Source organism: Cherax quadricarinatus, chromosome 35 (genome assembly GCF_038502225.1).
Source record: "Cherax quadricarinatus isolate ZL_2023a chromosome 35, ASM3850222v1, whole genome shotgun sequence".
Classification (NCBI taxonomy): domain Eukaryota; kingdom Metazoa; phylum Arthropoda; class Malacostraca; order Decapoda; family Parastacidae; genus Cherax; species Cherax quadricarinatus.
Genome location: NC_091326.1, coordinates 11,383,059 through 11,396,646, shown reverse-complemented (window position 1 = coordinate 11,396,646; position 13,588 = coordinate 11,383,059). Strand labels below are relative to the sequence as shown.

Genomic DNA, 13,588 nt, shown 5'->3' with positions numbered 1-13,588 from the left:
AAATTTCATTTTTCTAAGCATGGGTCCTAAGAAAGTAAGTGCAAAGGACAGTGCAGAGAAGAAAAAGAGAATGATTTCCATGGAATTAAAGCATGAAATCAGAGATAAACAAGTGAGGTGTCCAGGTTTTAGGCTTAAGTGAGAAGCGGGTGGGGGGGAAGGGGGAAGGAAGAAGGAGAGAGAGAGAGAGAGAGAGAGAGAGAGAAAGAGAGAGAGAGAGAGAGAGAGAGAGAGAGAGAGAGAGAGAGAGAGAGAGAGAGAGAGAGAGAGAGAGAGAGAGAGAGAGAGAGAGAGAGAGAGAGAGAGAGAGAGAGAGAGAAAGAGAAAGAGAAAGAGAAAGAGAAAGAGAAAGAGAGAGAGAGAGAAAGAGAAAGAGAGAAAGAGAGAGAGAGAGAAAGAGAGAGAGAGAGAGAGAGAGAGAGAGAGAGAGAGAGAAAGAGAGAGAGAGAGAGAGAGAGAGAGAGAGAGAGAGAAAGAGAGAGAGAGAAAGAGAGAGAGAGAGAAAGAGAGAGAGAGAGAGAGAGAGAGAAGGAGAAGCTGGCTCATAACTCAGAGCAAAAAATCGACCCCGGTACGGCTCTTATCTCAAAAAACTCGTACGTTGGGACACTCGTAAGTAAAGGTTCCACTGTACATTAATGTGCGGTTCCTTGTACTCATTTGATAGAATAGAAGGAATACTAGCAAAACAGCCATGAGTTTGGTAGACTGGAACAACGGAATTGGCCAAAAATAGAGCATAAAGTGGGCAAAATTGCCAATGAGTAAATACTGCCGAGACTGCTAACTTTGTGAGAGCATAATTCCTTATGTTTTCCATCAAGTTTCGTACTTTTGGTTTTATTACCTTCAGAAAAAGATTCTACCCATTCATGAGATTAAATCTTTTTTTTTTTTTTTTTAATTCTTTGACCCTGGAGCAAGTTTGTCAGCAGGGGTCACAACACTGAAAGGGTTAAAGAATGATGGGGGAAAGGGATGTTACAGCTGAGCAACAGCTGGATCATCTGAACTGTAATGTCTACAGACTTCTGGAAAGACAAAATGTTTTTTTATTTTGGGGGGAAATGGGGGGGAGGGGGATGTCACTTTAACTTTAGTAGGAAATGACCAGTTGCTTTTGCACTAAAATTTTCCTCTGTCAAACGTTATTTAAAAATTTTAGTAATAAAATACCATTCCAACCCTATTTTTCTCACTTTCCATCCTTTGTCCTGCCTCTCCCCACTTGTAGTCAATTTAAGGAGTAACTGCCCTCCCCCCAGCCCAGACCCAACCTATAATTACAGGTCTCCCTCAACATTCGCAGTTTCAACTTTCGCGGGCTTCACACATTCGCAAATTCCAAACCGCCAAATTCCCAGCCACCAAATCATATTTAAGTTTCCCACCACCTGCGAGTCCCTACTACTTTCCCTCTGACCCCCTCAACTGGCACCCAGGCCTCTCACCAGTGTGGTGAGTGTTTTGTTTGTTCATTATTTGCTATTAAGCTACAGTATAAATAGTGTAAACCCATTCATGACTGCATATTGGAATGGCTATTCGGACAGGTATTGGACGGTGACATCATGTGTTTACTCTTGAGCACAGCAAAGAATCAAACATTTCTGCTACTGCTAATAATAACAATAGTAATAATAAAAACAATAAAAACAATAATAATAATAATAATAATAATAATAAATATGATAGAACTGAAGAAGGAAATTGTACAAAAATACGAGGGAGTGGTTGACACATCGTCAGTGTGGCTTTGTTTATGCTGGAGTGAGCCTTAGTCCCGTGCTCTTCCAAACATTTCACAATAATTCATTGTGTTTGATGCTTGTAGACTGAGTGTGACTGGAGTGGTAGAGGCAGTGGTTGAGGAAGCAGTTGAGGCAGTGGGTGAAGCAGTGGTTGAGGCAGCGGTTGAGGCAATGGTAGAGGCAGTGGGTGAGGCAGTGGGTGAGGCAGTGGGTGAGGCAGTGGGTGAGGAAGCGGTTGAGGCAGCGGTTGAGGCAGTGGGTGAGGCAGCAGTTGAGGCAGTGGTATTTAATAACATACATTTTATTAATAAAAATAATAATAATAATAATAATAATAATACAGTAATAATAATAATACATTATTAATATGTACTATTATTATTTATAACATATATGTTATTAAATACCACTGCCTCAACTGCTGCCTCTACCATCGCCTCAACCGCTGCCTAAACCGCTGCCTCTACCATTGCCTCAACCGCTGCCTCAACCGCTGCCTCACCCACTGCCTCAACTGCTGCCTCAACCGCTGCTTCTACCACTCCAGTCGCACTCAATCTACAAGCATCAAACACAATGAATTATCGTGAAATGTTTGGAAGAGCACGGAGACTAAGGCTCACTCCAGCATAAACAAAGCCACACTGACGATGTGTCAACCACTCCCTCGTATTTTTGTACAATTTCCTTCTTCAATTCTATCGTATTTATTATTATTATTATTATTATTATTATTATTATTATTATTACTATTGCTATTATTAGCAGTAGCACAAATGTTTGATTCTTTGCTGTGTTCAAGAGTAAACACATGATGTCACCATCCAATACCTGTGGGAATAGCCATTCCAATATGCAGTCATGAATGGGTTTACATTATTTATACTGTAGTTTAATAGCAAACAATGAACAAACAAAACACTCACCACACTGGTGGGAGGGCTGGCTGCCAGTTGCGGGGGTTGGAGGGAGGGTAGTAGGGACTCGCAGTGGTTGAGGAAGTAGTGGAGGCAGTGGTATTTAATAACATACATGTTAATAAACCATAACATGTATGTATTTAGTACAATTTACGACGTTCTCATGTATTTTATGATTGTTCATGGTTCAACAAGTTAAGGAAGCAGTACTGTATTATATTTCCCTACAATATATTGGGGCACCAAACATTCGCGATTTTTCAACATTCGCGAGGCTCTTGATCCCCTAACCCTCGCGAATGTTGAGGGAGACTTGTATTTATTTACTATGAAAAAATGGTCTGCTGCTGTTCTTCTGAAATGTAACCTTAACCCTTTCACTGGCCGTGCCTTTGTACTACGCTATAAGCTCAGCTAACACAGATAAGCTGTGAGCAGTAAATTTGGGCCTAGATCTGGGAGAATGGGTCTATATGGTAGGTGTGCATCATATAAAAAAAATCCTGCTGCACTGCATGCTGCAGGATTTGAAAATGAGCTCAAGGTAGAGGAAATGTTCAATTTTTGCCAATATTCAAGAGTAAACAAATCACATCACTCATCAAATACACGTCCACCTGGTAGGTCTAATACAGCCTCTCCTTACTTAGCGATGTACTCGTTACCGACGCCTTGGACTCAAGATGGGCCCTCTGACTAGTATTTATACCTAAATAATGTACATTACAGCTGATTTCCTCAATTCTGTTTATTACAATATACAGTACACTGCTGTATAAACATTTAAAAATATACCAAAAATTTTAGAAATGGTGTAAAGGTGACATTAAAACCATATCAAAGATAGTTGACACAAATCCACAACCATTACAGTATGCTCCTCGTTTAACAACAAATTCATTTACCGACAGGGTCTTATGTCTCTCTCTGTCGTTAAGTGAGGAGAGGCTGTATACATTCACAAATACACTGATATTGTTTACACAATTATTACAATATTGAACAACAGTATATATTTCTTTTTCGTGTAAATAAAAACAAAACATAACTATAAACATAAGAGATGTTATTTTAGTGCCAGGAATGCCTGCACTATTTACTCTAGACCCTATTTTGAAATTGAAATATTTTCAAATTTGTGTGAAATTGGCCAAATTACCAATTTCTGATCACTTTATTGGGTGGTTGAAATAGCTGACTGAGCAATTTTTTGTGCTCAATCAATAAAATGGAAGACACACTAGTGAAATAGCTAAGAATTTGGTCAACTGGAACAATGTAACTGGCCTAAAATAGGACTCAAAGTGGGCAAAATCACTGATGTGTAAATAATGCTGACACAGCAAAATTTCCAAAGGGGAAGTTTGTCAATTTCCATAAAATTTTGTACTTTTTCTTTACCTTCAGAAAATTATTCTCTACCATTTCATAAAACTTTGTTTTCTTTTTTGAAAATTCTTGGACAGTATGGGCAAGTTTCAGATCAGAGGTCTGAACAACGAAAGGGTTAATTTATCCAGTTAAGTCTATGGAAAAATTATGTTCCTAGCAACATTACTTTGCAATACATGTTTCATTAACCAGTTAGGTGTACAGTGGAACCTCAAAAATCGAACTTAATCCGTTCCAGGAGCTAGTTCTAAATTTGAAAAGTCTGAAATTCGAAGCAATATTTCCCATAAGAAATAATCGAAATACAATTAATCCGTTCCAGAAACCCAAAAATATTCACACAAAAAATACATTTTATAGAGATTAATTACAGTTTTACATACAACAAATACTATAGTTTTTAATTATGTATATTGAAGATTGGTGATGGCATCTGGAAGATAGGGAGGAGGAGAGAGGGAGTTGGGGTTAGTGTTTGGAAGGAGAATCCCCCTCAATGAGGATTTCAGGTAAAGCCCTCTCAGGGGGTTACTTCCCTTCTCTGTCTTTTAATGCCACTAGGACCAGCTTGAGAGTCACTGGACCCCTGTCTCACAAAATAACTGTCCACAGTCCTCTGTTTCTGGCGCCTCTTTAACATTTCCCTAAAATGGGACATGGTTCTGTCACTGAACTTGTTGCAAAGATGGCTTGTTTCAGCTTGCTCAGGGTGGTACTTCTGCACAAACATTTGGAAATCATTCCACTTGGCACAAATCTCCTTAATCTTTGAAGAAGGCACCTCATCCACTCCCTCTTCCTCATCCTCTGAAGCAAGTTCCTCAGCTGTGGTCTGATACTGCTCCAGATGAAGCTCTTGCAGCTCTTCAGTGGTTAGCTCTTCCCTGTGGTCCTCCACCAACTCTTCCACATCCTCACCACTCACCTCCAACCCCAGGGTGTTCCCCAATGCCACAATAGAGTCCACAACAGGCAGAGGGTGAGCTGGGTCAGGGTCAGGGTCAGGGTCAGCCTCAAACCCTTCAAAATCCCTCTTTTGGACGCAATCTGGCCACAATTGTCTCCAAGCAGAGTTCAAAGTCCTGGAAGTCACTCTCTCCCAAGCCTTACCTATAAGGCTTATGGAGTTGTAGATGCTGAAGTGATTCCTCCAGAACTCTCTTAGGGTCAACTTAGTGTCTGTGGTCACTTCAAAGCACTTTTCAAACACTGCTTTTGTGTAGAGTTTTTTTGAAGTTAGAAATGACCTGATGGTCCATGGGCTGGAGGAGAGGAATGGTGTTAGGAGGCAAGAACTTCACTTTTATAAAACTGAAGTCCTTAGACAAGAGGTCTAATAAGTTTGGAGGATGAGCAGAAGCATTGTCCATTAACAGGAGGCACTTGAGTGGCAATTTCTTTTCCTGGAGGTATTTTCTCACACTGGGGCCAAACACTTCATGGACCCACTCTTTGAAAATTTGTCTTGTGACTCATGCCTTATGATTAGCTTTCCACAAGACACATAACTTGTTCTTAAAGACATTGTTTTTCTTAAACACTCTGGGATTTTCTGAATGATACACAAGTAAAGGCTTCACTTTAAAATCACCACTAGCATTAGCACAGAACAAAAGAGTAAGCCTGTCTTTCATAGGCTTGTGTCCTGGCAGTGCCTTTTCCTCCTGTGTGATGAAGGTCCTTTTGGCATTTTCTTCCAAAACAAGCCTGTTTCGTCACAATTAAACACTTGTTCAGGTTTCAATTCTTCACTGTCTATGTACCGCTTAAACTCCTGTACAAACTTCTCAGCCACCCGTTTGTCTGAACTGGCTGCCTCACCATGTCTTACAATATTGTGTATGCCACTACACTTCTTAAATCTGTCAAACCAGCCTCTGCTGGCATTAAATTCACTATCAGCACTGGTTCCAGGAGTTTTCTGTACCAGATAGGCATGCAACTTCCTTGCCTTTTCGCAAATAATTGTCTCTGAAACACTATCACCTGCAATCTCTTTATCCTTGATCCACACCAGCAACAACTTCTCAACCTCTTCAACTATTTGTGGTCTTTTTTTGGTTAGCATATTAACACCTTTCGCAACATCAACATCAGCTTCCTTAATTTGTTCTTTCTTTGACAGGATAGAACCGATGGTCGACTTGTATTTCCCATACATCCTGGCAAGCTCAACAAGTCTCACACCACTCTCATACTTCTGTATTATTTCCTTCTTCACATCTATGGTGTTTCTCACTTTCTTTACCACAGGGGTACCACTAGCAAGTTCTTTGGGCCCATGGCAGCTTATTTCACAGTCCCACAAGCACTAAACACAAAGAAATAATCATAAAATGCGTGAATGAGAGCGCAGGTTAGTGTTCACTCAAGCATAAACAAAGTTAGACTGCTCACGGCGCCTGCGCGGGTACACAGACAGAGCGGGCCGGCAGACAGGTCCCATACCCGGCGGTCCGAAAACAGGGGCGCGTTCGATAATAGGGACACAGTTTGTCCGAAAAAATGGTCCTATTTTCGAAACGTTCAATATGTGATACGTTCGATTTTTGAGGTTCCACTGTATAATGTAAAAATCTTTAAAAGTACATGTAATTTCAATTCTTTTCCAACTCTTACTTTCTCTTTAACCCTTTCAGGATCCGTCCCACAGATCTATGGCTTTACGTTCAGGGTCCAAACCATAGATCTACGCCATGAGCTCAGCTCACTCTGATAAGCTGTGAGCAGTAAATTTGGACCTAGATATGAGAGAGTACATATATGTGGTATGTGTGCACCACATAAAACAACAACTGCAGCACACAGTGCATAATGAGAGAAAAAAACTGAGACCGTAATTTTTTATTAAAACAGCGACTTTGCAGTGTTTTGTCGTATGTTTTTTTATAGTTGTATTTGCAATTTCTTGGTCTCATTTGATAGAATGAAAGATATACTACAGAAATAGATATGATTTTGATTGGTTTAAGTACTGGAAATGGCTTGAAACTGAGCTCAAAGTAGCAGAAATGTTAAAATTTTGCCGATGTTCAAGAGTAAACAAATGACCTCACATGTGTAATACACGCCGGCTGGTGGGCCTAATATACATTCACAAATGTGGTGATATTATTCGTATGATTATTACAGTAGTGCATAACAGTAAATCTTCTATTTTTTGGTTTGAATAAAAATTCATTATATGAATAAAAAATCAAAATGGAATTCATTTGTAAAGTCTAAAAACATAACTAATGAACAGAGGAAATGTTAGTTTAGTGCCAGGAATGCCTGCATTGTTTATCCTGGACCCTACTTTGAAATTGGAATATTTTGAAATTTGCATTAAATTGGCCAAATTACCAATTTCCGGTCACTTTATTTTGTTGTTGAAACAGTTGACTTGGCGATTTCTTGTGCTCAATCGATAGAATAGAAGCAATACTAGTGAAACGGCTAAGAATTTGGTTGACTGGAATACGTACTGTAATTGTTGTAAAATGGGAGTCAAAGTCGGCAAAATCGCCGATGCATAAATATCACCAACACATCAAAATTCACAAGAGCATAATTTCGTCAATTTTCCATCAAATTTCGTACTTTTGGTTTTATTACCTTCAGAAAAAGATTCTCTACCATTTCATAAGAAAAAATAACAAAATTATTTTTTGAAAATTCTTGGACCCTGGTGCACACTTTGAAATTTGGCCTCTGGACCCTGAAAGGGTTAATGCTGTAATTTTATATACAGTATATCCCAATTTTTTATGCAAAATACAACTTATGTATCATGCAGGTACCTAAACCTAAAATTAATAAACAGTTCAATCAATTATTTGCAATATCTTCAGAGCACTGTACTGTATATACAGAGGATAGTTTCCAGATGCTTCTACTCTACACAAACTGAGTACGGTGCGACTAAATAAAAGAAGGTCTATAAAAACAAATGCATAGTACTGTATAAAGAAATAGAAATAACAAATGAAAAAATCATAATAGATAAAATGTAATTAAAAAAAAAGTAGGCAGACTCAACACTCATTCTAGACATGAGAAACCTTAATCAATTAAAATTGTGTCAGTAAAAATTAAGTATCTGTACAGCCTCTACTCACTTTACAATGGAGTTCTGTTCCTAAAACCATGTCGAATTCATCGCTAAGTGAGGAGCATACCATAATGGTAATGAGTTTGTATCAACAATCTTTGATATTGTTTTAATGTCACCTTTGCACCATTTATAACATTTTTGGTATATTTTTAAATGTTTATACAGTAGTGTACTGTACAGTGGAACCTCAGTTTTCGTTTTTAATTCGTTTCAGAGAGTCTGACGAAAACCAAATTCGATGAAAACTAAAGCAATATTTCCCATAAGAAACAATGTAAATCCAATTAATCCGTTCCAGACACCCAAAAATATTAACAAAAAATCCATTTTATAGAGAATAACTATAGTGTTTTACTAACGCTCTTATATGGGTGTGAAGCATGGGTGATGAATGTTGCAGCGAGGAGAAGGCTGGAGGCAGTGGAGATGTCATGTCTGAGGGCAATGTGTGATGTGAATATAATGCAGAGAATTCGTAGTTTGGAAGTTAGGAGGAGGTGCGGGATTACCAAAACTGTTGTCCAGAGGGCTGAGGAAGGGTTGTTGAGGTGGTTCAGACATGTAGAGAGAATGGAGCGAAACAGAATGACTTCAAGAGTGTATCAGTCTGTAGTGGAAGGAAGGCGGGGTAGGGGTCGGCCTAGAAAAGGTTGGAGGGAGGGGGTAAAGGAGGTTTTGTGTGCGAGGGGCTTGGACTTCCAGCAGGCATGCGTGAGCATGTTTGATAGGAGTAAATGGAGACAAATGGTTTTTAATACTTGACGTGCTGTTGGAGTGTGAGCAAAGTAACATTCATGAAGGGATTCAGGGAAACCGGCAGGCCGGACTTGAGTCCTGGAGATGGGAAGTACAGTGCCTGCACTCTGAAGGAGGGGTGTTAATGTTGCAGTTTAAAAACTGTAGTGTAAAGCACCCTTCTGGCAAGACAGTGATGGAGTGAATGATGGTGAAAGTTTTTCTTTTTCGGGCCACCCTGCCTTGGTGGGAATCGGCCAGTGTGTTAATAAAAAAATAAAAAAAATAACTACAGTGTTGCAACTCTTCAGTGGTTAGCTCTTCCCTGTGATCTTCCACCAACCCTTCCACAACCTGGCCACTCACATCTAATCCCATGGACTTCCCCAAAGCCACAATAGATTCCACAACAGGCATATGGTTGTCAAGTTTACACAACTTATATTAAGTTAATAATAGAACCAGGCATTAAAAAACACAATAAAAAGTAAAATACATACACAATACATTCATTACTTACCTTAAAATATTTGTAGTCTTAATGTAGGGCAAGAGGTGAGTAGTACTTATTTGCAGGAAGTCAGGTAAAGGCAGCCGGTAGATGTAGGTATGTAGTCCGCCTGAGCTAAATACCGACACCTACCTACATAGCTACACGATATTTAATGTGGCCCAGAGCCATATTATTACCATCAACATACCATGTTCACTTAGTTTAATCATTTCTAACAACTACTTTTAGATGCCATCATAAACAAAGGGAGAAGTAAGGAATAATTCATGCAGAGAATTGTAAACAAAAGCGTTAAGTGTTAAGGGCCAATGCAGATTCATACACGTTTTCCTTGGTGCTGGACCAGAGAAAATGTAATGTTTTCCCTCCACCCAACTACCACCCCTCCTTGTAACATGTTTCCTATATAATTTTGAAGAAAATATCATAGATGGATTAATGAAAATGTCTATATTAACGTAAAATAAGATATTTAATGCACCCAAGAGTGATTATGTATTATTATTATTACCATGGCATTAAGACTAGAGGGACATTCTTAGTGATTTTAATGTGTACCTGCACGAAAACCAAGGTGAAGAAGGAAAACTGGGATAATATTTTGACAAAAAAAAAAAAAAGTTGTCAAAAACCGAATTTGACGAAAACCAGGGCAAATAAAAACCAAGGTTCCACTGTAGTACACCTACCATCCGACTTACGACCTGCTTGACATACGACCACTTGACTTACGACCATGTTTTTTATGCCAAATTTCTGGGAAATAAACAACTGTTTGTGCTGTACACAGTGTTTATCCTAAACCTTACAGTATAAAATACAGTACTAACAGCATAAAAAGTAAAGTAAAACATGAAATACCAAAATAAAACAATAAAATAAAGTCATTACAAAAATGTGATGTTGATATTCAGTAGTGAAGTTCGACTTACGTCCATTTCGACTTATGACCGGTTTCTCGGAACCGAACTCGGTCGTAAGTCAGATGGTACCTGTATATTGAAATAATTAGAATAGAGGAAAGCAGCTCTAATATACATTATTCATGTATAAATACTGGTCAGAGAGCCCATCGTAAGTCCAAAGTGTCAGTAAACGAGTATGTCGCTAAGTGCGGAGAGGCTGTATTAGCAAAGTTAACCATGCTCTATATGGCAGGCACAACTGAAAGACTTTCAGCAAGTCCTGATGCATTCTCCAGAGTGTAGTAAGCCCCTAGCCTAGAAGAGTCACTATTTTTTCTACATCTGGTAAACTTCTTTATGTCTTAACAATAAAATAAATGAAATGTATACAGGGTAAATAAAAGTTTAGAATCAAATACCCCAAGGGCTACTGAATAATTATTTCTTAATATGGTATGTAAACCAATTAGCTGTAGTAAATGCAGTATACTGAGCTTCTCCAATTATGTACTGGTTGCAATTACAGTCTGTGGTAAGAAGCCAAAGAAACTTAAAACCTAACAGATTAAACTCCTTAGATGTGACATACCTGGAAATTAAATTTCCTGTGTGGTAATACCTTATTTTCTTTTTTACAGACTGAAAGAGTGCATTTTTATGAATCGGATACAACAAAAATGAGTGGAATCTGATAAAAACTTGCAATTTTACGGCGATAAAGCTGAAACAGATGACCACTCACTGGTAACAGCAGCGTAAATGCGCCAAAGATATTTACGTTCTACAATTTATTGATGCCAAATTATGACTGTTGTTTATTATTCTAATGTTTAACTATGATATCAGATGTTTTTCAAGGTGCTTTTGTACTTCATATACAAAGAAATGACTAGTCCAACATTTGCACTTGGAATATATACAGTATAAATTGGAGCAAATAATTTTTCCTATTATTTTGGTCTTCTAATATCATTTACAAGGAATACTTATGATATTAAAATTGTTTCAAGGCATAATACTCCTCAAAACATGAAAATAAGTCACACTGTTTGACAATATTAGGTTACCGTAAGTTAATTATTTATGTTATATATTTAGATTCAAGGAATATCCTGGATAACATAATTTATGTCAGTAACTCCGTGTGCCTTCAAGTCCACTGTAAAACATATTCAGTGTTTACAAGGAAAGCTTATGATATTACAATTGTTTCCAGTGTATACTCATCAAAACAAGGAAATAAATCACATTGACTATATTGAGCTATCCTAGACTAAATCTATATAGTGTGCTTTTTTACTCAATTCCACTGTTAAATAATAATAATAATAATAATAATAATAATAATAATAATAATAATAATAATATAGTAATGTTTACTTGTTTGATCGTGAAATTATAATGAATACGAACTGAATAAGTCATCTTCCTGGCAGTTCCACACCCTGTTTGCTGGTAAGGAAGCTAGGGGTGAAACAACAGGGTCTAGTTTCATTGTTTACTTATGCTAGATAGGCAGTGTTACCATGAGGCACTGCATGGACCCTCCTGGTCTTAGATTTTTTCAGAGTCATGAGGAGGTTGAATGAGACCCAAACAATAGTGCTGAAGTTAAAAATATTGGCAGGTGGTAAATGTGAAGGCACATGCAGTTGTGTATACTAGTATGATGAACACATCCCCATCACCTGTGTACCAGTACATTGGTCACAGTTAATGGGATCTTAAAACTTTTAAACAATCATCAGTATTTTTTATACAGTAGGACCCCCATATCCACAGATTTGGTATCTGCGGCTTCAGTTATCCATGGTTTACTGTGGTGCAAAAATAACCCTTAATTTTGCTAAATAATGGCCCCAAAGTGCAAAAGTAGTGATGTGGGCAGCTATTCAAAGCCTAAGAGAAGCCATGAAATACTTCCCATAAGTGAAAAAGTGCTAATTCTAAACTTATTTTGTTTAATTTATCAATTAAACTTTATGATAGGTATGTATGTAAATGAAAAATGATTTATATATAGGGATTGCTACTATTCACAGTTTCAGGTTCGGAACATATCCCCCACGGATATAGGGGCACTACTGTAGCTCCTATGCTACACCTATGAATGACAATAAAGTATACATGTTAAACTCATGTTGATATTATCATTCTAATAGTGTGGGACTGCTCAAACATGGTTAACTTACCCCATTGAAGTCGTTGTGCATCTGTGGCATCCTAACTCCCGGCCGAGGCCCACCTGGATATCTTGGGGACATGAATGGCTGTGGAAGAACAGCACAACAATTAGTAAACATGCACTTGTAAGACATAGTTATAAATGTATATCAAGCACTGCAGACTGATCAAAATTTATATTGTTGTACTACTGTTAAATATTATTATTTCAAGAGTTCCACTTTCAAATGTTGAGTAATTTATTTTGAAACAAATCTAACATACAGTGTAGGCATGGTTAACTAAGGTGTGTCAATCTTTGACACAACTCCTCATTTGTAAGAAACAATCCTCATTCGTAAGAAACAAATTCTGGATGAACAAATATGGTATATATATATATGCGAGTGTGGTGAAAGTGTTGAATGATGATGAAAGTATTTTCTTTTTGGGGATTTTCTTTCTTTTTTGGGTCACCCTGCCTCGGTGGGAGACGGCCGACTTGTTGAAAAAAAAAAAAAAAAAAAAAAAAAAAAAAAAATTCTCATTTGCAGTTATGTAAATGTCAGCAAAAAAAATTTCAATGATATATAATTAAATAATTAAAAAGTGTCAGAAATACATTACATTCAACTGCTAAATTAAAAATTACATGATTTTTGCACAAGGCAAAAGTACTGTACATTTATTTTATTCTTGTATTACTACAAGGCATCATTCTCTGGCTACAAGACTTTATTTAAAAATATTTAAAGCAGTCAATTATAATTCAGAAATCCCTTTGAATTCACATGGGACATGTTCACTGACATCATAATGAATAAATACCCTTAAAATTATTTAATGTTAAGAAATTTTCTTACAGGGAACTCAAGTCACTGATTTTAGCTATATATTTACAAAATATAATAACATATTTTTGTATGGTACAGTTTTAACATCTTAACATTACAGTATATGAAATATAAATGTGTCTCCTTAATAGGGCCACATTTTAACTTGCAGTGATTTGGTGGAGATATGTCAATACTGTACTAAGATTATACAGTGGACCCTTGGCTAACAACCGTAATCCATTCTAGGTCAGCCTAAATCCGAAAAGGTTGAAAACC

The 13,588-nt window shown here is 37.5% G+C and overlaps 1 protein-coding gene across 19 annotated transcripts in view; it reads right to left on the bottom strand.

Annotated features, from left to right (window-relative positions):
• Ssdp (Sequence-specific single-stranded DNA-binding protein) overlaps positions 1-13,588 on the bottom strand; it is an 876,306-nt gene that overhangs the window by 357,319 nt on the left and 505,399 nt on the right. For all 19 annotated transcript variants that reach the window (XR_008407936.1, XR_008407935.1, XM_053785328.1 and 16 more), the window contains one exon: positions 12,506-12,583. Coding sequence is in view for 17 of the 19 variants with exons in the window: in XM_053785328.1 (XP_053641303.1) it covers positions 12,506-12,583 (78 nt within the window). In the remaining 2 variants the exon portion in view is untranslated. The remainder of the gene's footprint in view (positions 1-12,505; positions 12,584-13,588) is intronic.